The sequence below is a fragment of the Branchiostoma lanceolatum genome, chromosome 5, assembly GCF_035083965.1.
Source record: "Branchiostoma lanceolatum isolate klBraLanc5 chromosome 5, klBraLanc5.hap2, whole genome shotgun sequence".
NCBI classification, from domain to species: Eukaryota; Metazoa; Chordata; class Leptocardii; order Amphioxiformes; family Branchiostomatidae; genus Branchiostoma; species Branchiostoma lanceolatum.
The window spans coordinates 3,079,396-3,103,369 of NC_089726.1; the positions used below are offsets into that span (position 1 = coordinate 3,079,396).

At 43.0% G+C, this 23,974-nt stretch overlaps 3 protein-coding genes across 3 annotated transcripts; 2 read left to right on the top strand and 1 right to left on the bottom strand.

Moving 5' to 3' along the window:
• Window positions 1-1,612: 1,612 nt before the first annotated feature.
• Window positions 1,613-7,577, top strand: LOC136434734 (uncharacterized). Its single transcript, XM_066427767.1, has 6 exons — window positions 1,613-1,711; window positions 5,580-5,672; window positions 6,212-6,319; window positions 6,705-6,789; window positions 7,086-7,147; window positions 7,452-7,577. The coding sequence occupies exons 1-6, from the start codon at window positions 1,613-1,615 to the stop codon at window positions 7,560-7,562; spliced, it is 558 nt and encodes a 185-aa protein (XP_066283864.1). The 3' UTR covers window positions 7,563-7,577.
• A 3,696-nt stretch (window positions 7,578-11,273) lies between these two features.
• LOC136436001 (uncharacterized) lies at window positions 11,274-13,329 on the top strand. The gene is made up of 4 exons (XM_066429715.1): window positions 11,274-11,426; window positions 12,110-12,330; window positions 12,652-12,698; window positions 13,206-13,329. Exons 1-4 carry the CDS (start codon window positions 11,294-11,296, stop codon window positions 13,276-13,278), a joined length of 474 nt encoding a protein of 157 aa, XP_066285812.1. The 5' UTR covers window positions 11,274-11,293; the 3' UTR covers window positions 13,279-13,329.
• A 1,803-nt stretch (window positions 13,330-15,132) lies between these two features.
• On the bottom strand, window positions 15,133-23,447 carry LOC136434428 (transmembrane protein 168-like). Its single transcript, XM_066427218.1, has 8 exons — window positions 23,339-23,447; window positions 22,405-22,728; window positions 20,640-21,659; window positions 18,840-19,114; window positions 18,121-18,150; window positions 17,203-17,321; window positions 15,920-16,458; window positions 15,133-15,817 (listed from the first exon to the last, which is right to left on the bottom strand). The coding sequence occupies exons 2-7, from the start codon at window positions 22,650-22,652 to the stop codon at window positions 16,021-16,023; spliced, it is 2,130 nt and encodes a 709-aa protein (XP_066283315.1). The 5' UTR covers window positions 22,653-22,728; window positions 23,339-23,447; the 3' UTR covers window positions 15,133-15,817; window positions 15,920-16,020.
• Window positions 23,448-23,974: the final 527 nt, after the last annotated feature.

Below are 23,974 nucleotides of genomic sequence, written 5' to 3' on the forward strand. Positions count from 1 at the left end.
AGAGAGATTAATATACAGAATAATAAATGTGCAATCATTATTTGCTTTATATGTTTCACAATTATTTGAAAAGGTTGATACATGTTCAAATGTAAAGTTTAAAAGTCTGCAATTTTTATTCCTATGTTTTGTCTTCCATATATTTGACATGTTGTAGTAAGAATTGTACATTGTAATTATGATCAATAGATAAGCTCGCAAGCTGGAACATATTGATATGGCCGTATACTTATACATCATGTTTATATTTGTAATTGGTTTAAATTAGTATGAATATGACCATATGTAATTCTCAACAAATGAATCATTATTATTCAGCCATTTGTAGTCAGAAGCACCTACCAATTAACATATATTCTATGTGCCTGTATATGTTTACATCTTTATCTTGTTTTAAAGAATAATTGTATAAACTTGCATTAAGGTGCAGCAAATGTTTAAACATAACCTGTTTCAATTGATTTCTAGCATTGACTTTTGACAAAAAGTATTGTAACGTATTGAAATACAATACTTGAAATCTGAAACATTCGGTGCATGTGTTTACATTCTGTCAGTTGTGTTCTAGATCTCTCTAGTACTGTACATAGCCTAAACTAGCAGAGTACCCGAGTACAATGTATTTACTCCCTGTAAGTAGTGCTGCATACCTTAACCCCAGACCTAATCCGGACTGGATCTAACGTTTAGGTTCAAGTCCAAAAAAAAACTTAATGTCTGGAAACAAGTCTGGACTTATATTCTCCTTTTTGTTCTAAACAGTCTTAAACCTACCTTAGATCGTGAAATTTGCAGTGGAAAAATATGATAACATTGCTGTTTTGGGGTTTATAACTTAACTTTTGTATTAATTAACTACTGACTGTATATGATTTTGCATGTATAGTTTTCAAATTGCATGTACAATTTATGCCAATATACAGTTTTACATGCCACAAGAAAATAATTATTTTTAGCACGCATTTGGCTTGGGTTCAGGTCCGGACTTGAAATGAGCCTGAACCTCTGGATCTGAATCCGGTCCTGAACCTGAACATGGGTTACGCAGAACTACCTGTCAGGCACTGTACTGCATCTCCGCCCAATCCCGCATGGTGGCGGTGCTACTCTCCATCAGAGCCAGTTTCTGACTCGCCGGTGAAAGGCTCGATCACAGTTCAAATAACAACCAAACATCGACACGATAACAAAGAAACAGCGCTGAAAGGCTATCGACGCCGTGATTGCGCTGTTTGCCGAGTAAACACGACTTTCAGATCGCACGACTCTTTTAATCGGCGTCGGGCACGTTGCTAGGTCCCCCTACACTAACGAACTTCAAATCCCGTTTGCTTTCTCCGCGGCGTTAAGAGCATTACCTTCCGCCGCTAAGGGGCTTTTGGTGTCCGACGAGCCATTCAATTCAAGTGGACCGGTAGAAAGGTACCGGCAACCCGACCTATACCGTGGGACATAGGATAGCTGGGCCATTGTGGAGGCGTAGGGCTTTGTATATGCACCATGGTCACTGGTGACGTGAGGGAGGATGAATAGAGCACACTCATACAGACGTGTGGAGTTATAACATGAACAGTTCCACTAGCGCAGGGACAGGAGTAAAGGGAGTACAGACATGCCGACCGTCGAACAGAAACTTCTACAGATCCAGGAAGAGGCACAGATCACTCTGAAGGAGGCCATGAGGAACGAAAGGTCGAAGCGGTGGAAGCGGGTACGTTAAGGACAGTACTAGTGTTTTGTGTGTTGTTAACCTCGTTGTGTGCAGCCGCAACCGGAGAGTGTTGTGGCTATAGTTCCCGTGTGCCGGTACATTTGTGTTACCTGTTTATGGTATAAACAGCTAAAACTGGAGTTAGCGAAAGATACATTGTTAGTCGTAGTAGGTCGAACAAAATGTAGGTCGTGGTACGATTTTGATGTCATAGGATTGGTTTAAGCAGCCACCGACAAAGACCTTTTCGACAATAAGACTGTCAGATGAATTGAATTATACGACACAAACACGACTGCCCCCCCAAATCCCCTTAGTCTACGATGGTACGACAATCGTACAACGAATGTGACGGCACCCTCAGAAACATGATTCAGTTTTTACTTCATGACATCTCAGTCTAGACGTTAGAAACGGTACAGCAATAGGTTTTCTCTAGTTGAACTAATGGGTTTGTTACGTATGTTTTTTGTGTGCTTTCTTTAGATCCTACCTAAATGTCGCCTTGCCTAAATGTTACAGTCAAAAATGTAACGGTACATCAACGGTCTGCAGTTCGGCATGTACACTTTCAGAACATTCAATTAGAAACAAGAATCCGTGATTTACGAAAATAATAAATGTGGTGTTTTTCAAGTTTAGGAAGTTTTCCATGTGTTCAATATGAGAAGGTTTGCCCCTTATGTATCTGTCGATCTACGACAATGCATTGCCAGGCGTCAACGCAAATATGTGTGCTGTTTCGGTAACAGATGTTTATACAAATGTCACAGGGCCAGGCAACACAAACCGGTGTTTTCGTGCTCAAATAGTGGTGGGATTATTATGGTCAATAATATGAAACGCGGTGTATCACGTATCCGTCAGCTAGTCTTGGGTTGCTATGACGACGTGGTGAAAGGACCAGCCGTTAAACACCGTCTGCGTGACGTGAAACATGTTTTGGGTTCAAGCAAAGTCAGGAGGGCAGATACATACAGTTCTACACTTTGTACATACCGTGGTTCGAGCATACAACAGATACCACTTCAGACACAAGGTACTAAACGAAATGCGTTCCACGAGCAGTTTTATGTTCGACGAATTGGTGAACTAAGATACGTTAAATATACGTAGACGCCAAGAGAACACTTTGAAAGTGTTTTCGCAAGCTTAGGGCAGGAAATGTATACTGGTGTTCACCTATGAAGTGAGGCAAGGCACAGCGCTCCCACCAAGGGGTTTCGTTGTATAGCGTCCCTGTTATTACATACATGTCGTTATATACAATTTGTACCTGACATTATCTGGTGTTCAGTTCACGCCGTATGCAGTTTACTACTGCAGTGTCCGCGGGGAAACTTTGTTATTACAGTCAAACCTGGTCGGGAACATTGGAACACTCCCATCCATTTTTACATAGTTAACCCCACCCTGTCCTCAGCAACCACCTGTCCTCCGTACAACCATTTTTCCTTAGTACCCTGGGTGGTTCCTGAAACCAGGTTCGACTGTATTTTCTTCGCGATGAAGAAACAAAATAACACAGGAAATTTGATGACTGCATGCGTGTCACAGCGTACCGTTATGCTCAACAACGGTCTGTGTAGGTCTACCATACTGTACACAAACTCACGCCAAACGGAAACACAAGAGAATCTAGGTCAGTGGTACGTTACAACTAAATACTGTACATGGGTAACATCTGTTGATCAAAAAAGCAGTGTTCCCCATTTTAGGGGGAAGGGCGCCGATACGTGATTTTCACCATGTGGGCCCGGTTCTTCTAGCCTCCACCAGGCCCTTCTACGGGGATATGGATCGTAAAATTCGGGAAAAGCTAGGGGAACAATCTCCACCGTGAGCATTAGACCCTGGCCCCAGTATGATGAAAATCGTGAATCAGCCCCCCCCCCCCCACTCACTAAATGAACGCCGTTGCTCCCATTCCTAACGTTACGTGTAGAAGGCATGCAAAGACAGCTTCGAATTTATCCTCTCAACAACGTTGTTACAGAATCCATGGTAACCACTTGCGTTACTGTCACACGGTGATTAATACACAACAGGCGAGCTTTGTCCGACCAAATTAAATTCCACGCCACTCGGATTTAATTTCAGCTGACTTAGCTACAGAGACATGTTGAAGATAAATGAGTTCAGACCCCAGAATTGTGTACATAGTTGAAGTGTAGCCGGTCGACATTATTACTCTGCTATCGACCCTTCCGGTGCAATGGCCTAATGGGTAGAATGTTCGCATTGCACATGGTAGGTCGTGAGTTCGAACCCCGACCGGGTCATACCAAAGACTCCAGAAATGGTACATACTGCTTTCTCTGCTTAGCACTCAGCATTTGAGAAAGACTATGGTAGTTGAACACACACCACTACCATTGGACTAGCCCCCTGCTATAGTGACTTGCACAAAGTTGTGTGGCCCAAGGGCTGCCGAAACGGAGATGCGGGAAGGACTTTAACTTAAATCGACCCTTCTATGGAGTACTTTGAACTGTTTGAGACATAAGTTGCTGCCAGGGAAGCTTCTTATATCTTCTTTCTTCTTATTATTCACCGACGAATTGAGGGGAACTTCGCAAATTGAACACATTTCTAAAAGCTGTTTGCGAGACAGCCTTGTTTTATCAACGTAGACAACACAAGATCACTCGGTTCGCTCCTTAAGACTCAACTGTCGAAACATCTGGCTCCTTGTCTTAAGGGCCGGGGACACGCCTGTTCTTAAGTGCCAGGCTTATCATGGCGGCCCAGTTATTGAGGGTGTTTGATAATGAGGACGCCGGTTCGGCGAACCATATATCAGTCCTGTCTTTCTATAAGGTTGCGACTTAGTGTAGAACCTAATATATTGCCAAGCACTACTTCAGGAATGTTTCAAAATGCTCGTTTCTATATCATCAAAATGAATATAGCTATCTACCACATGTGCATCCGTAAACCACTGAGTGGCTTGGTAAAAGGCCTGGCAGACGCCTTTTGCCACTTACTTTGATGCTACCCTTTTATGGCTTGTAACAATATAGTGACGGTAACCGTGCAGAACACCCAAACGTTTACGACACGTCACGTTAACAGTGTAAGACATGCTACTATCCAAGCCGAGGATGGGTTCCGGCAGGTTTTTGACGTGTTTTTAGGCGTTTTTGTCGGACTTTCTGTTTTGTTCTGTTTCTGGCGAGACCAAAAAAAAAAAGACAAAGTAGAAAGCCCGACAAAAACGCCTAAAAACACGTCAAAAACCTACCGGACCCATCCTCTGCTTGGAGAGTAGGACATGCAACATCGCAAGACCAAGTAACAACGTAGCGAACTTCGCATTTTTCCCACGACGCCTTGTCTGTCTCACGCTGACTTTCAAACAACTCTGCTTCAAACGACAGGAAATTATATTATATAACAGACCACAAACAATCACGTCTTCAATTTGCTTTGCCTATAGAGAGCCTGCCTACAAAGAACAGCGACTTTTTTGCCCGCTCTGTGACAACCAGGGTACCCCACGTAGTTTATCCCAATCAAATGCTGGCGACGGGAGCTCGCCAAACAAGAAAGAAAAAAAGAGCGACTTTTAAGCATTACCTCTATTTGATGGCCTTTCATCAGTGGTAGCCGTTGGCAAATGGCGTAAAAGGAAAATGCTTGCAGTGGTGACATGTTCGCATTTTCTCGGTGATCTCTTCACTGCGAACTTAAAATCACGGCTAACAATAGTAAGACATGAAGACAGGTTGGAGATTATTGAATATTAGCCGTAGCAAGAGAAGTCCTCAGACTTAAAAGAAGTCATTGAAAAGAAGTAAGTGTATTTAGACTGTTAAGCCTTGATATTTATTACTGTTTGACCTTACTTTTTCCATTATTTCCGCAGGTAGTAGAGAACTACAACCACCTATTGAAGCTCGTGTCCCGTCGGAATTTACCGGAAGGGTACGAGCCGCCCGCCAGTAAACACATCATGTTGGTACGTCTTCTTCAGCGAGCTGACGCACAATTAATTCTTCCTGGCTCTATATGTCACTGGAAGGAGTACAAATTGTAGCCTCTACCAGGCCCCGCGGATGGCTGGAAAAAGAGTAGAAATTGGCCAAATAGAGTAAATAGTATGCTAAGGGAGTCGACTATGGAGAGAGGGTCCAATATGCCATCCACGAGAGGTCCAAACTAGCTTCTCTGGCATGTTATCCGTCTATTTGTCCAATTTCAACGATTTTTCCAGCGCCCTGTGGAGCCTGGTAGAGGCTATACAAATTGGTCAAATAGACAGATAATATGCCCGAGGAGTTAGCCAGCCGGGAGTACAGTTTGCGACCCAGGCTCCCAACTGCCAAGTTCTACTCTTACCAGCGACATTTGCAGCCTGGTAAAGGCTATAGCAGAGATATACTAGTAATTGATTCTGCCCGACTAAGCACGGGCGTCGCGTGTTTGTTTCTTTGTTTTCATAAGCTGTTGGCTTGATAGAGGTTCCTAAAGTATGTTTCTAAATGTATCTTTTCACAGCTGTACGAGTTGTACTACCATCTTGGATTGGCGCTACAGAACCTGGGTCGTCACCGAGAAGCCATCAAACAATACACCAAAGCTATTAAAGTCGTCAGCATACCGAAGGTAAATGGGAGAATTGTCGCCATACAGAGATTGTGTAGAATGAAATAAAACAAACTGTAACTAGAAAGATAAAAATATAAAGTAACTACATAAAATTCACCATCACATGATGTAGCCTGACAAACTATTGCTCTTCTTACTCAAACATATTCGTATTTACATATGGTGACCAGCCCCTCCAGCTCTGTCCTGCCACTTGCTACATTATGTAATCGAACACCGCCGGGTGTCTCCCACTTTACCAGTAATCATGGTGACTGCCGTCTGGTCAAGGTCATGATTGGACGTTACTTGTTTCAAGAAGAAAAGCGGACCAGCAACAATATGTTTATATATGAGAACGCTCAAATTGTTTTGTAAGACCTGTTCTTGTCTTTTCCGACAGAATGGCTGTTTAGCGGGGTGTCATTCCAACTCATGTCTGATGACGCCACTGTTTGCCAAGAGGGCCTTCGCTTATGCAAAATGTTGTAAGTAATGTGTGCATCAATAAGTATGTGTCAATCACCTTCTTGTGTTGAATTTCTATTTTCCGACAATATGGTCATTCAACGTTCCGAGTACGCATGCGCAAGATTAAAGGTAAAGGCCCCTGAGACATAAAGAGACGGAGTCTGGACATGTGTAAAGCATGGCCGAGACAAGAACTGTCAGTGGCCTTCACCTTTGACCCTGAGCATGCGTCCTCGGAATGGTGAACGAGCTTATTCGAAAACACTATATTTCTGTTCATGTTGATGTATGGTTGTGACTTTGCATCACACAGGGGACAAGAAGAACGCACTCAGGGATGCGGAAAAGGCGGTGGTGCTAGACAACGTCAACCCGGTACGTAGCATCACCCTACTCACGTTAGAACCAACTGGCAGGCAAAAAATATGAAGAAAAAGGTCTACAGATCTGAGCATTCCCATTGGAGAGCTTTAAACAATACTTGGAGTTAGTGCTAAGGTTAGGTGTAACGGGTTGTCCAGTGTAATATAACCGTCTGCTGTCGTACCGCGTGCCTGCGAATCTGGTGTGTTAAACCAAAGGCGGTAATACCGGCCATACAGATACAGACAGTTCTGATTTTCTGGTGATCGCTTTTTGTTTAGAATAAACCTTACTTTTTACCACCCTTTACCCCCAGGATGTTTACTGTATCCGGGCTCTGGCATGGATGACATTTAACGAGGAGAAAATGGTAAAACGCACTCCTGAAGCCTTAGCTACAGTTGTATCATCATATCAATTATTGTAACAATTTTAGAAATGACATGAAATGAAGTTTAAAAGTTGTTATTTTGCATGATTTTTCAATGATTCTAGAGCTTCTTTTCCCTGTGATTAGAATGGGATATTTTTTTATGGCGAGAAGTTGTCAAACGTACTCAAAAAGTGTAATTCTAGCCATGCGAGTGCTGATACAAATGAGATGTAAATATCAATCTTTTTAAGACTAATGGATGCTAATTGCAAAGGTTACACCATAGAGTGATGGAAGCCAACGATGTGGTGGAAAGATTTTGGCGACGCCTCAGGGCCTAGCCTTATAGACAGTAGTATTACTAAGTATTGTTGTTTCCCCTGTTGTTCAGGCAATACAGGATTTAAGCACAGCACTCAAGAGGAACCCTCGACATGCATGCGCACTAATCCTAAGGGGCACGATAGACCGACCAATGGTAGGGACGCTCAATAACACTACAATAAAACAATAAACAACGTTGATTAAAGATCAATTTTCTTCACAGCATATGAAAAACTCTGCGAAAACGAGACAATACTATACATTCCTGAAGCAGCATACCTCTTATCGATGTACTGTTCTAGAGTATAATCATGCATAGCTTGGAATTCATAGATTAGATTAGTTCTTTAAGATTGTTAGATATCAATAGTTCAACTGTAATGTACGTAAGTCGCCATACATTGTACCTGTTACAATTGTCGCGCATAGTCTTCTTCTTCTGTAATCTGCACAGTGAAGAAATTCATTAAGAAATTGTTCAAGTATTGACAAGATGTTTTCAAACCTGTTTTGAAAGATATACTTTGCATAGTTCATTGTTTTACGTTGGGGATATGGAGTCAATTAACATCATTACAATCCCATTCATTTCTCATCGAGAAACCTTCACAAGTCACCCACTCTATTACTTCTACTTAAGTCTAGTTTTTGTACACTTGTAGTCTTGAATCACAAAATTCTTTGTACAGAACGAAGTGCTTTATTCACACCGACGTTTCCGTGTTCGTCTGTCACCATTCTCAGGGCAATTCTGACTGGTTAACTTTGCACTGCAGCTTTAGTTGTCCCTGCGTACAATGTAATACACTCCTTTCCGCTTCGGACCACATGGATGAAATACTTTACATTAGGCCCGCATCTGTAAGCAGCGACACCTATGCTGCAGTGCAAATTAAAGTAAACCACGCAGAACTTCCCCTGAGGAAGCGGACGGTCACCGAAATGTCCGTATGAATAAAACCCTTAGTTGCCTACAAAGAATTTTGTTAATTCAGTGACTTGATGAAACTATATATTCACGAACTTGTACACTTGAGTGTCAACACCTTTATCTCTCATCACTCACCTATTTGCATGCCATTGTCTTCTCACCTCCTCACCACCACCCACCACCCCCATTCCCCCATCTCATCCCTGCATGGTCATCTAGATCATAGACGTTCCAGAAGTCAGCCAAAAGGTTATCAACCAGGACCACGTGAAAGTATGTGTATTGTGGAGACTGAGGTGGTCCGTGATGTCGTGTGTGCTTTAATCACTACCATGATCATTGTCCCAAACGGCGTGTGCACACGCCAGGGGACGTAGGAGGGTATCTCACTGGGATGCGCCTAATTGCGAAAGACCTTCGCAAAGTGGTTTAAACCGGCGCATACGTCGCATGAAATAATTTTTTTTAGTGAAAAAAAACAGCAATTGGCAAAATGGCGCAAAACGATGCAAATCTCATTCTGATGAATTCTAATCATTATATGTTGATTTTGAACAGCAGTGGCAACACTACGATTTTCAATAAAGTTATCTTGTATTTGATCTGAAGAAGAAACTGAGAATGTGACATTCTTTGTAGAGGTCATGTACTGTAAATGCAGAAATGATCGCGGTGGTTTCATGTTCGCTGTTTTCACCACCGCGAACACTCCATTTTCGCCATAACGCGGGATAAAAACCACGCAAACTTAAATGCATTTACACAATTTTACCCGTGCGTCGCGCGTAGATGTTACCGCAAGGGAACATCGGCGAAAACTCGCAAAGGTGCAACTATTATTTGGCGCAGTCCAGTGAGATACCCGCTTAACGACTTATCCTGCAAAAATCAGTTGAATTGCGTGATGTGATTTTCAGTGATAGACCAATGTCTTTGCTTGCCATGTGTGTTTATATCAATTGTTTGCTCTGACAGACTGACATCCTTAAGCTTACCGCGTGATTTTAAGCTTAAGCTAAAAGTCTAATCATTGTCTATTACGTCTGAACCTAGATAGAGAACTTGTCTTCTAATTTTCATCTAACAATGATCAATTTCACCGTGAAAATTAAATTTACACCTTTTTGGATCAATGATGTTGAATTTAAATGTAAAATCCGATACTTACACGTCGATTCGAAAATGTGCTATTTTTTGTAATTCTATTTTGTGCTAACTCATGATAGTGTAATAACTAACTGGTACCTTTTTCTGTAGAGATCCTTTTGGGCTGTTTGGGTTTGCGGCCGATTTACCGACTAGCTTACCTTCTCACTTCAGGCTCTTGAGATGAATCCGCACACAAACCTGTACCTTGATGTCAAAGACTTCGACAGTCCCAAAATCATCGACTTTTACAACAGGTACGTTCTATCTATGATCGGCCTAAATATTATTATTTATTAAATAGTTATTGGATTCTAATTATTAGATTCTAATTGTTATGAAATTAGATTCTGTTTCAGTTAATTTTGGCGATACTTTATTTCCTGATGGTGGTGCCTTGTACTGTAAATGCTTTTAAGTCCGCGATGGTTTCATGTTCGATGCTTTCGTGGTGGCCTGTTCTTTCAAAACCACGGCGATTTTTTTTTCGCTCAGTCTTTCTGAGCTTTCTGGACACGTGAATCCAGGAACACCTTATAACAGGTCAAGGGACCTATCTACTGGTAAGATAGATAAATGAAAATGAAGTTTTATTCACGTGTGACGTTAGCATCTCCCTCTTAAATTCCAACAAGAGATCTTCTGTGGTGTTCCCTGGTTCTCTGCTGTGTTTGATCACGTGGTGTTTCCTCGTTCCCAGGTTCCTGTTCTCCCTGAACGTCCCGCACACCGTGTCCAGCATCAGCCTGATATCGGAGGCGCGCAGCCGCAGACTGGCGCAGACCAACACACCCCAGAGTCCGCAGGGGAGCCCAGGCATGGGTAAGGCGCAAAACCTCTATCTCACTGGACCCGCGACACGTTGGCGACCTCGCTGCGGCCTAAACTGTTTATGAATTACCCATGACTTTATAATGGTAATGTCATGCAAAACGTACGACTGAAATGACAACAAAACACACAAAGCCTAAGACGATTCGTCATTTATCGATGAAATTCATTGAAGGCGCTGTCAAATCACTCGGTCGCAGCGAGGTCGCCGAAGTGGCGCGGATCCAGTGAGATAGTGTTTAACCCCGGGAACATTTTCACACAATTTGGTGTGATGGTAGGGTGTTCATATTTGAGGAGAACTCAGCACCCAGAGCACGTAATATGAAAGACCCCGCCACACTTATAGAAAAGAGTCGGGAACCTTCCTGGTGTGAGTGGATCAGATAAATCTGTCCAGATGTGCAGCTTGCACTCTTCAGAGTGTGTTTCGCCATGAGGCGCGGCGGTTTACCGGGTATGCAGTACAAACAAATTCCACCTTTTTTCCCTAGCCTGGTCCACAGGCTCTGTACCTGCAGCGACACAACTGTCGTCCCCTGGCTCCCCTTCGATGGACGGCCGGGGGCCCGCCAGGCCGCCCTTCCGCTGCGGCACACCCAGCAGGCTGCAGAGGACCGCGGATTCCGCTGTGAGGCGCTGGCAGTACGGCATGGCCATCAGGGCGCACTCCGTCCAGCAAGCAGGTGAGGTCAACGTTCTAAAGGTCGATCACGAGACGAATCATGTGAACTTTTCTTTTACACCGCGTTGAAGGAAACGTACGGAGAAAAAAGTACATTTCTGATATACATAATTTTGACATTCGTAGAGAAATCACAAAGATAAGAATCTGCAGTCATAAATTGAACGTAGAAATCGGAAGGTATCATAAAATCCCCGAGACCAGAATTCTTCTCCATTCTGTTCAAATAAGATAGATAATAAACGCTCAAAGCTGTTCAGCTTTCTTGGTGCTTGTTTAAAAGAATCCAATACATTCCATTCCATTCTCTAAATAAGTTTATTTACTGTCAAGGAGGAGATAACCATTACTGTGTACAAATAGCTAAATATATAAAAGAATGTTTAGACCTTAGAACCAGCAGTGTAGATGATATATTCTTACACCGTTCGTAAGTTTGTATCCACTTGATTGTTTGTATGTATAAATGTAGAAGACCTTACTTAAGTCGCTGTACTTAAGTAATTTGTTGCGTCAATAAAGATTGCGCCAATAAAGACAGTGTGGGGAAAATAATAAGAAATAAGGGATAAGAAAAGATTTGGGAAATATGTGATCACGATACTAAAACGATGACAAGAATTTGAATTATATGGACCTACAATATTATGTAACACATTAAAGTGAGATTACATTTGATCACAGCGGACCCCATCTCCGGCCACATACGAGCGCTAACCGGTACCGGAGAGAACCGGTCTCAGAGCGCCCATCCGCTGCTGTACGGCACCGCCAAACCTGTTCACCCGACCACATCCACACAAGCACAACGTAGAGCCAAAACTGCCACGCCCTTCACCAAGGGAGCCACGCCCATGGCAACGGGTCTGGCTGCACCCAGCGGAGCCTCGGCCGAAAGTATTAAGGTAAAGATGGTAACAAAGTTCTTTGTACACAACCAAAGGCCGATGTGATGCCATGTTTTGTGGCTTCAATTCATGTTACAACGTTAATTAAGGTCTCTTTTTTGAAAATGTAGGCATCTCGTTTGTTGCTTTTACCAATCTTGTTTTCCCTGCTCTTGCTTTTAGATTTGGAGTCTACAACAGGATGTCATTCATGAAATTCAATTGATGTGGCTTCACGGCTACTAAGCTTTGCTATGTTCTTAAACTCCCAGGAATGCACTGTTGATATTATGATAATAGACCAAAAAATTTCAAGTTTTTTCTTTCTTTTTCTTGCAGGTGTTTGAGCAGGTAAATCTGGAGAACATGCCCAGAATGTACTACAAGTAAGTTTGGACGTTCATTTGTGTGGTACAAGATATCATAGGTGACACTTTTCTGTGAAAGAAAATATGATTTTTTTCTATACAATTCAAGTCTTCATAATACATACGTATTTATATAACGTTAAAAGCTATCTACACATTATGCCACCTTAACATCGTAACCATACATGTGTAGCTTGTCCAGAACAAAAAGATATCAAGGTATTGCTGCAGTACCATAAAAAGTCGGTAGGAGGCCCAAACTCTAATCATTTCGAGGTTCCTCAGGAGGTACCCACATATTAAATATCAATCCATCCAGGCCTTCTTGCATTATCATATTGACATCCGCCCACCCACACACCATGCTTGTGGTCAAAATATAACCTCAATTTTTCATGGAGGTAATAAGTATAGCCCAACCAGAACTGTTGTCCATGGTTTCTTTCTGATCTACCGGGTACCGTAATTCCCTTTCCTCTAGTTCATGTGTTGTTAGTTTGTTTATTTGTTTTTCCTTCACTCCAGGCCATGGAAAGGAGACAAACTTCCAGCCACAGAGACTGAGAGAAGAAAAACCGCTCCAGTCTTCAAAGTATAACAACAATTTAGGACTTCTCTAACCACTCAAATGCTTCACAACACAGGACAGTTGTTGTAGGAACTTGTATTTCTTTTACTTCAGAATCTGTATGTTGTTAATGTATACCATGTCTTTCAAGTATGATTGTTCTGTGTCTGTTATAACAGTGTTATGTGATTTTGTATTGCAATTCATGTATTACATGTAAAGGAGCATAGGAAGAATAGCTAACAGAAATGTCAAGCTAAATGTGGATCCAAATAAGGTCAAAGTCAGCAGTGGGATGGAAACAGTTACGGTTTTCCATATTCAATCAGGGAGTTTAAGAGAATCTGTCTAGTGCTAAACAAGTATTTTTTTCAAAAGCCATTTTAGTTGGGGGTTTGTTTATTTTGAACTGATGTGCATCACGTGCACTGTTTAATTATGTATATTAACTTAATGTAGTGTATTTCGTGTTTTAAGTGTTGTGTATTTGGTGATACACAAATATAAGCATTTCAACTTTACGCACAAAAAATGACAATTGGCTATACAAGAAGCCCTCTACTCGTGGTACATTTGATACATTACTATCAACATGGGGAAAAAGTTAGGTGAGAGCTTAGTCATCCGATGTGGAATACTTCATTTAAGAGATTCAACAGGGGAATACCAGAGTTTTGAAAATTTCACCATTTCTTCCAATTTGAGTTACCGGTAACATTGTATTGTTGTTTGAATTCTGTGTACCGATACACCTGCACTTGTCTTTGAGACTGTACAATAATACAACCATAGCCACAGACAAATAAAGAATTAAGTGGTTATTTTTACAAGTTTGTCTTTAATACTCATCCTTGTGTCATCTTTAGGCACTTTGTTTGTACTAGACATTTTGTAGTGACACGCCGTCGACACACGTACACTAATTCGATTGGTTGGTTCTTGGATGTAGAAAAAGCAATGCTAAACAGGAAAATCAGGAGGAAAACAGAGTCTGGGGGAAAAGCCTGAACACCTTCACTACCAAAAATAATTTTTCTTGCTTTTCTATTTTTTCTTAACTCGTGAACAAATTTTCTTATATTAAGAAGTTCAAGAATGAATAAGAAAGAAAAATTGAAGAATTTGTCTGATCGGTTCCATGGAAATTCTCATAACAAGGAACACTTTCCTAATGCTATCAAGTAAAGAAACTATTTCTCAGCAAGTTTTTAACCATTAAGAATTTCTAGAAATTCAAGTCTAAATTTCTTGTTTTTATTACCTTCAAGATTATTTTTCTTGTTATGTTAAGAAAATATAAGATGTTTTTTCTCCCCTTTCTTGAATTATCTTGCTTCAAGACAAATTTTCTGAGAAAAAATCACTTAAGAAAGAAATTCTTAACTCGTGGACAAAATAGTTTTCTTAAACACAGAAAGTTTTCTTCTTTTAAGAATTTTTTTTGTGTTTAAGAAGTAACAAGAAAAATGAGAAAACGCATTTTTGGTAGTGTTTGTACACACATATTTAGGAATCGTATAATAATCATGTACTAGTCAGATTCGAGTTTTCCTCCCAGACCTGTATTCATCTTGACCTCTTGCTAGACTTGTACTTTAATAGTAGACTCAAAAGGTGCAAGTATATCTGTACAATAATATATGTTATGTCCAGCAACAATTTTTGCTCACAAAAATAGACGGTAGCTTTTGCTACATGAATTGTTGATAAAATCTTGACACATATACATCCAGCTAAACAACATTTACAGACAAGTCTACCTCAGTCTATACAACTGGACAAAATATGGAGCTTACTTCGAAAAATTTCATTCTTTTTTTGTCCTGTGCTGATTTTTACCTCCATATTTTTAAATGGATTTTTAAAATAAACTCCATATCTTACTCAGGCGTAGAGATTTATTTTCCACAATGTCATTATGATAGAATTTTCCATGTCCAGCTATCACAACCTGCCCCAGTGGAGCATACAATATCTATAGCCAGGCTGTGCATGTGGACCAATCACAAGCCTCTAGTGTCAGTTTAAATTGGCTAATACAATATGTGAATGACAGTTATGACCCACTTTTACCTTGATGTTCACAGTGACATAACACCTGGCAAGCTATGTAAGCGTGCCACACAGCACACTTCGACGGTGTCAAATGTGCACAGGAACACGCTGTGACGGCCGTCCCAGGGTGCCATATGGGGCACCCAGAACGGCAGTGACCTTTAACTCACACACTGGTTTAGAAAATATTGGCAATTATCAGCCATTGGCCAGGTGTTGTTAGCATTGACACTTCGAGTAGGGTTATTAACCGTTAATACAAGCACTTTTTTCTGTGCACATTCTAGTCAGCCACACAGATTTTAAATCACTATAACAGTTCTACATTCATGAACATAGAGGCACGATATAAGCAGCACAACTCAGCATGGCTCAAATTACATTGTAGCATTTTGTCAATGACATCAAGACTTGGATCAAGCAGGATCCGCAATATGAGCGATCGCGATGACGTTAGACCAAAGAATTAAAGCAACACATCTGTGCAATATATACCATCAGGTTATCATCGTATCTAAGGCCACACCAACTTAATTTCTTCGTTAACGGATTTTCTTTTCAAATATTTTTTTTTTTAAATAAAAATCCATTAACCAAAAAATTAAGATGGTGTGGCCTAAAAGAAAGCTTGTCTTGGCCAGGTTACTTAGTCCTGTGTTAAGTCTTCGTCCTGTGTTCAAGTTTTAGTCCTGACCAGTTTGAATCCGTGTCCCGTGTTCAAGTTTTAGTCCTGACCAGTTTGAATCCGTGCCCCGTGTTCAGTAGTACCGGGGGCAGCCACTGCATCTTCTTCCTCTTGAGACACTTGACCAGCCAATCGCAGCAGCAGAGCAGCTCGACCTCGCCCCCCTGGCACCACGTGGCGACCCTCACCAGCGGCCGCGTGGCCCGCGGGAAGTGGCTCTCCCAGTGCTGCGTGACATCCTCCTCCGACGGCGAGTGGAAGTTGAAGTCCGTCCAGCAGCGGGAAACGGCGTACACGGCCCTGAGCGTCCGGCCGTTCGCCGCCCAGTTGATCCCGACGTTGTCGTCGCTGCAGTTGTACGCGACCCACTCCTTGGTGAACTCCCCGACCTGCACGGCCGTCTCAGGGTCGTCTCTCTTACTCTGCACGTAGGATTGGATGGCCACGTAAACACCGTCCAGTCTTCTTACCTGGGAACACAGAAGATGTCAGTTAGCAGAGGAATGAATGGCCAGTATTCTAATTATAAGGGTCCTCTCTTCTACTCTGGTGGTAGGATTGGATGGCCATGTAAACACCGTCCAGTCTTCTTACCTGGGAACAAAGACAAACAAGACAATCTGAGATGGCACACTTCACCCCCTTATACATGCACGGCTGTCTCAGGGTCGTCGTGCTTACTTTGCACGTAGGACTGGATGGCCACGTAAACACCGTCTAGCCTCCTTACCTGGGAACAAAGATGATGTTGGTTAGCTGAGGGAGGGGTGTGTGTTACTCTTACCAGTAACTTCATATTAAGCATATACCTTATCTCATCTCATCTATATATTAATTCCATGGCAAATGTTAAACAAACAGTTCTGACCTGTCGGACCCAGTGGTGGCCGTTATTGGTGTCCAGTGTTCACTTTTTGTCTCTTTCCACTTCTCCAGCAAATAACTTCATCTCAAGCATTATACATTCTCTTACCTCCTCTATCCCTTGGTCTAACTAAATATGTAACTCCATGTAACACACATGAACACCATCCTCCTCCAGCAGTCCCGACTCGGTTTGGTACGGTACCTCCCAGCATCAGCCCTGCTATTCTGGCCCTTGATTTTGGCTACTAGAATAGCAGGGCCGATGCTGGGAGGTACCGTACCGAGCAAGTCGGGCCTCCTAAAGGAGGATGATGAATACAGGAATGTTAACTAAACGTAGTTCTGACCTGTCGGACCCAGGGCTGGCCGTTATCTGTGTCGAGGATGATGATGAGTCGAGAGCCGGCGTCGCTGTTGGTCTCCTTCCACCACTCCAGCAGGGTGTCCAGCTTTAGCGACGCCGTGCCTGCAGGGGTTACAACAGACAGGAAACAGTTCAACTCCGGGTAACTTCATGAGCATGCATATTACTAATTTATCTATTTGTCATGTGACTGTTAGGGACAGAATTTAACATAAAAATCTTGCCACTTTTAGACGAATAATGCTCACCCTGTGAAACAACCAAAGGTCCTGTACGACAAACTTACATTTCAGCAGCCTGAGTTTCACAATTACCAAACACTCTCAACCAGAACAAACACAATCGAAACGAAACCAAAATCCGACTCTCAGAAAAGGCGCTTTCTGTACAGAATATCTCAGTTGTAGAATAGACAGGACACAGTTTAACTCCAGGAAAATATACCACTATTACCAATAGCATGTAGCTATCATCAATGGAAGATCTATACATCACTCCCTTTGATAAAGGTTCTTTTGTGGAAAACAATGGCATTGGGGGGAAATGAGCTCCACAAAGCCTCCACATCGATTGGTACCATGCCTAAACCATTACGACCCAACAAAATGTTGCACACAAACACTCTCCATATGATATAAGATTTATACACCGCTCCCTCAATAGAAGTCATGCTAATGTGGAAATGAGCCACACAAAGCCACCCCACCATATGCCTATAGACCATTACGACCCAACACAATATCATTTGGCCATTGTCAATGTAAAATCTACATACTACTCCCTTCAAAAAGAGTTATGCTTTTTCTTGGAAAATAACAGCATGGAAATGAGCCACACAAAGCCACCACACCACACCATGTCTAAACCATTACGACCCAACACACAGTACAGTCCAACCAACCTGGTGTGGCGTCCCCTGCTGACTTAAGACCTGGTAGCAGGGAGGGAGGGAATAAGGATATATAGGTATTGTACTCAACTGTAATGAAATGGCTCCCCCCTGAGGTGTGTAAAAAAAACTCTCATTCATATGAGGACGGATGGAATAAGGATATACAGGTATTGTACACAACAGACATAAAACGGCTTCACCCCTGAGGTGTGTCAAAAACCTCTCATATATATGAGGAAGGATGGAATAAGGATATACAGGTAAAATACACAACAGTATACCTTAGTACATTGTATGTACATGTACGTAGGTACTGTAAAATCACCAAAGGGTAAAATGGCTCCACCCCTGAGGTGTGTACAAAAAACTTCTTGTATTTATCAATTCATTGCAAGGTAAAAGATATACCCTCTGCTGCTCATACAATAAACTTTCAGTTTCTCTTAGTTAGTCTTACTGAAGAAATCAGATCTAATACAGACAGTAACATGTGCCTGGATGGTGCAAGGAGAGATGAAGCATTGCTATGTAACATATCTACTAACACCTGTTTGTGATTACTATTTTCAATTACTCCCTGGACCAAACTGCGAAAGGTATTTGCAAAGTGAATGAACTGGCCATGATTTGTTGCCTGAATCAAATTTCAATTGGAAAAATGGCACAAAATGGTTTACACATTGATAGACAATGTATAACTGAACGTGTTAGTTGGTAGTTGTACATACCAGACAGTGCCAGGTCCCCGCCGGGGTGCATGTGTCCGCTGTAGTACACCACGTACGAGTCGAAGCGGGGTCCGTCGGGCGTGTGCCGCTCAAACAGCGCCTTCAGCTTCGACTCCACGGACTCCAGCGTGAGCCCGCTGGTCGAGTAGTCGCAGCCGAACGTTTCCACAAGATGGTGCGTGAAGAATCGCTGCATTGAGTTGAGGATGTCCGTAGACTGGCTCATGTAGTCTTGCAGGGCATTGGAGGGGAGTAGGATCACATCACCCTCGGGGCTGTATATGATATAAAAAGGTAAATTTAGTCGGAGAGCCTAACCGTTACACCAACACTAATGCACATTTCGATGGAGTTGAAGATGTCTGTGGACTGGCACATGTAGTCTTGCAGGGCTTTGGAGGGAAGGAGGATGTTATAAAAAGGTAAATCTAGTCTCTTAGCGACTATTCCATGGACTCTAGCGTGAGCCCGCTGGTCGAGTAGTCGCAGCCGAACGTCTCCACGAGATGGTGCGTGAAGAATCGCTGCATGGAGTTCAGGATGTCCGTGGACTGGCTCATGTAGTCTTGGAGCGCGTTGGAGGGGAGGAGGATGACATCACCCTCGGGGCTGTAAAAGATATAAAAAGGTAAATGTAAATTTAGTCCCAGAGCCTAACCGTTACAGTCCAACACCATGCCGCATTTCTATGGAGTTGAAGATGTCTGTGGACTGGCACATGTAGTCTTGCAGGGCTTTGGAGGGAAGGAGGATGTTATAAAAAGGTAAATCTAGTCTCTTAGCGACTATTCCATGGACTCTAGCGTCAGGCCGCTTGTCGAGTAGTCGCAGCCGAACGTCTCCACAAGATGGTGCGTGAAGAATCGCTGCATGGAGTTCAGGATGTCCGTGGACTGGCTCATGTAGTCTTGCAGCGCGTTTGAGGGGAGTAGGATCACATCACCCTCGGGGCTGTAAAAAATATAACAATATTCTTGGTAAACCACAGTCTGGTTAACATTATAGGAACAAGAGGAAACATTTCTACAGTTAAAGAAGTGGCATGAGGATGTCTGTGGACTGACTCATGTAGTCTTGCAGCGCATTGGACGGAAGGAGGATCACATCCCCCTCAGGGCTATATATATTCATGGTAAAACACATGTCTGGTTAGCAAAGCAAGAGCACATTTGTACTATTACAGAAATAGAGATGGTGCGTGAAGAAGTGCTGCATGGAGTTGAGGATGTCCGTGGACTGGCTCATGTAGTCTTGCAGCGCATTGGACGGAAGGAGGATCACATCCCCCTCAGGGCTGTACAAATGTAAACAGGTAAATTTAGTCCACGAGCCTATTACATTACCGTTACACCAACATGATGCCACATTTCTATAGTTGAAGAAGCACTGCATGGCACTCAAGAATGTCCTTGGACTGGCTTGTGTGGTCTTGCATGGCCTTGGAGGGAAGGAGGACGTTAAAGAACCCACCACACTAGTTCTTATGGAGTAGGGGTGCATCCAGGTGTGAGTGGATCAACTACTAGTTAGGATCTGTTCGGATATGCAGCTTGTAGTGTTCAGTACAATTTTACAAACCTGGTGTGTTACGCCATGAGGCGGTTTACCGGGTATGCAATAGTCTCCAACCAGACCCAATAGATTGCAAAGACCGTATCCAACTGGAAGAAGGAGCTTAAGCTTGTAGTGCGAAACATACTTCCTCTGCCAGTTTGATACGGTCTTTATGCAACCTATAGATCTGCTTGGAGATTAGGTATGCAATACAAACAAACGAACAATTCTTACTCAGACTCTCACCTGTATGAGTTGGACGGAGCCACCATGGCGTATCCGATGCACGTTCCCCCTATGCTCCTCCCCAGGTCGTGGAGCAGTCCGTGGATCGTGACCTCCACAGGAAGGACGATGAACAAGAACGAGAAGAACATTGTGTTCGTCGTCTGCCACGACACCGCGGCAAGCATCCACGTGCTGAATATCGTACACAGCGCCAGCCTCTCCGATATCTGGCTGAAGTGTCGCATGCCCTTCGAGGCCATGATGCGCGTCATGTTCTTGGTGTCTTCGCCGTACGCCTTGTACACGAGCACGCACTCGTTCAGCTTCCGCGAGAAGACCCAGCAGGTCACAATGAACACGATGTGGAAGCAGACCCAGAGGATCCCGAAGATGACAAAGCCGGGAATCACGAAGAACAACTCCTGGAATCGCTGCACGATCATACCGGAGAACACCATGAAGGTGATGTCCACCACCACGGTGACGAGGATCACAAATCGTTTGACGTGTTTGCTCTGAAATATGTACCACTGCCAACGTTCTACAGTCGTAAGGTTGGAGAAATAGATGTCCAACAGCGGCGCTATGCAGAGACGACCGGCGAAACACGACGCCGCGTACGGATTGATGGTCTTCTTGAGCGCGGGAAAGAATATGGCCACCGACAGCGCCAGGAAGATGGTGAAGTTCGGAACGGCGAGGAGAGCCTTTTTCCGCATGGCGATGAGACCTAAAGCGAACGCGACCGAAAGGAAACACACGTCCGCCCACTTCTGTCCGAGTAGTATCGTGGCCGTGGCGAATCCCGTTGTCTCCATCAGCTCGCTGTTGGTGAGAAGCTTGGAGGTGTACGTGATGTAGTTACAAGTTCTCTCTACCATCGCCCAGAACAGCGACAGGCCGACGCTCGACATAAGCAGGATGTTCATGACCTCTTCTTTCTCGTCGTAACGGAAACTCTCGTTTTCCGTGAACGCCATCATCCCCAGCAGGCACCCGAACCACAGGTGTGCAAGGCTCTCGCCGAAGTACTCCATACTGAAAGTGAAAAAAAGTAAAAGTCAGTGATATCCCAGTTTAGCTCACTGTAGGTGTAATGGCCTAGAGTGTCTGCCTTGCACACAGTACATGTAGGTTGTGAGTTTGATCCTTGGCTGAGTCATACCAAAGACTTTAAAAATGGTTCATAATACTTTCTCTGCTTAGCTCTCAGCAATTGGGAAAGAGTATGTACATATTTCTATGTGTAATTTTCTTAGTGTAGGTGGTCCAGAAGATGCCCTGACGCCCTGCTTGACCTGCATAGCATACATGGGTAATTTGGGAAAGAGGGGCGCTGTGCCCTCTTGCTTCAGCCCAGCGCCCCCTTGTCGAATTCAGATTCTAGCTTAGTCCCCAGCATACAGCCTTCCGCAATCAATTCTTCCATAAATACCAAGGAGGTTAAAATAGGACATAGAATTCGCTGCCTCGCCAGTGTGTGCTCCCTCTTGTTCAATTTTTCTAGAAAAAAAAACTGGGACATAAAACTTAATAGGTAAAAGCTAGCCTGTTAACCAAACCTATTATATACTAGCAGCTCCTGAGTCTCCTCTCAGAGATTTTTGGGGAGAGGAGACTTGGGAGCTATAATAGGTTTGGAACTTTGGATACCAGGCTAAGTAAAAGCCTGATCCTACCTAAAGTAGTAGCGTAGGGGGTCCAAAAGATGCCCTGACACCCTGCTAGTGCTACATGTAGCTAACAGCCTGGGCAGGATATATAAGTAAAAGCCTGACCCTACCTGAAGTAGTAGTGTAGGGCTGCAGCGATGGCGAACACAAACAGTCCCCCGAGCGCCACCACCAGTATGAAGACCTCCTCTGTGGCCTCCCATCGCGTGTAGAGTCCGAGCGAGATGGCGACCAGGAGGACCACACTGGGCAGGAAGCTCAGAGAGCGAACGCTGACGTGCATCTTGCGGATCTCCTTCATCTTGAGCATGAGTGTGGCGCTGGCATGGCTGAAGTAGTAGCGCACCGACCGGTTCATAGAGACGCCATCTTTGTATGTGGTTCTACTGTCTCAACATCGTCTTAGTGGATGACACATTTGACCACCAATAAAGCTGAAAAAATGATGCCAAGTGTGCAATATTAGTAGAAATAGACTTGTATACATTAAGTGAAATATCGATGGCCGATGCTCAGCACTTTTTTTAAACCTAAGACGTGTAACAATTTTTGTCGGTCTTTATCCAATTATGAAGTGGAATTCGTTCTCGCATGTTAGACACAGTCTCGCAATTGGCTGGTTTGTTGTGGTGTTGGACCTTTTTATTTAGAAAGAGTACTTACGTTAGTTATCACTATAATTTTTTTTATAACGTTAATAATAATGTATGCTTGTTTTGTTATGTCGTTAAAGTTCTTGTCTCCCGAACATATAAATGTCTGCCCTACAAACCCCACGAATCGTTGCCCTTCAAACTCATATTTCCAACCTCAACCTAAAATGTAAAAATGTTTGTTGCTAAACAGAAAATATGCTTTGAAACGCCAAAGTTTATTTTAGGTTTAAACAAAACCTCCAAACAAAACACATTCCGAAACTATGTGGTCATCGCTCACACACTCACAGATCCATTTTCAACTAGAACTATCCCTTCCATAGCACCTACAAAACACCAAAATGTGATTAGGGTCACAAAAATGAAATTTAACGTCCTGTAAACATACCAAAGCCGGTTTTTATGAACTTGATTCTCCCGAAACGTGATGAGAGTCCGCCATGTTGGATCAGGTGTGTGGACTGTACCATGTGGGTTACAGGGGTGGGAGTGTTATAGTCATAAAGAACGTAAAGCTTCCCCTAGCGACCAAAATGAACATGGCACAAAAACTTCGGAAAGCTGATTTCAATCGACCATATCTCTGTGAATACTTTATCAAAAGCATTGTATTCATAAAAAGTCATCATTAGAGCCCATTATATTGATATTCCCGATCCTACATTCATGGCTTGAGCACATGAGAGCTATCTATTTGAGCAAGTCTCAACTAAAAACTTTAAAAAGTGTGAAATTTGTAAAACCAACCTCCTTGGTAAAACTTGAACGCTCATGGAGATCTCATATTCGAACAAAACAAACAAAACGCGCCGCGATTACGTGTTTATGAAGCCTCCGTTGCAGGCTCCCTCGGGCTGTTTTCTTTGAATTCCCGTTTTCTTAACAAGATCTTTTCGTGTTACGGGCCGGCCCGTAAGAAGAATGAAATGTAATAAGAAAACTGGAATTAAAAGAAAACAGCCGGAGGGAGCCTGCAACGGAGACCAGTGTTTGTGCTCAAGCCTCAAAAGTATGCCAAAGAAGA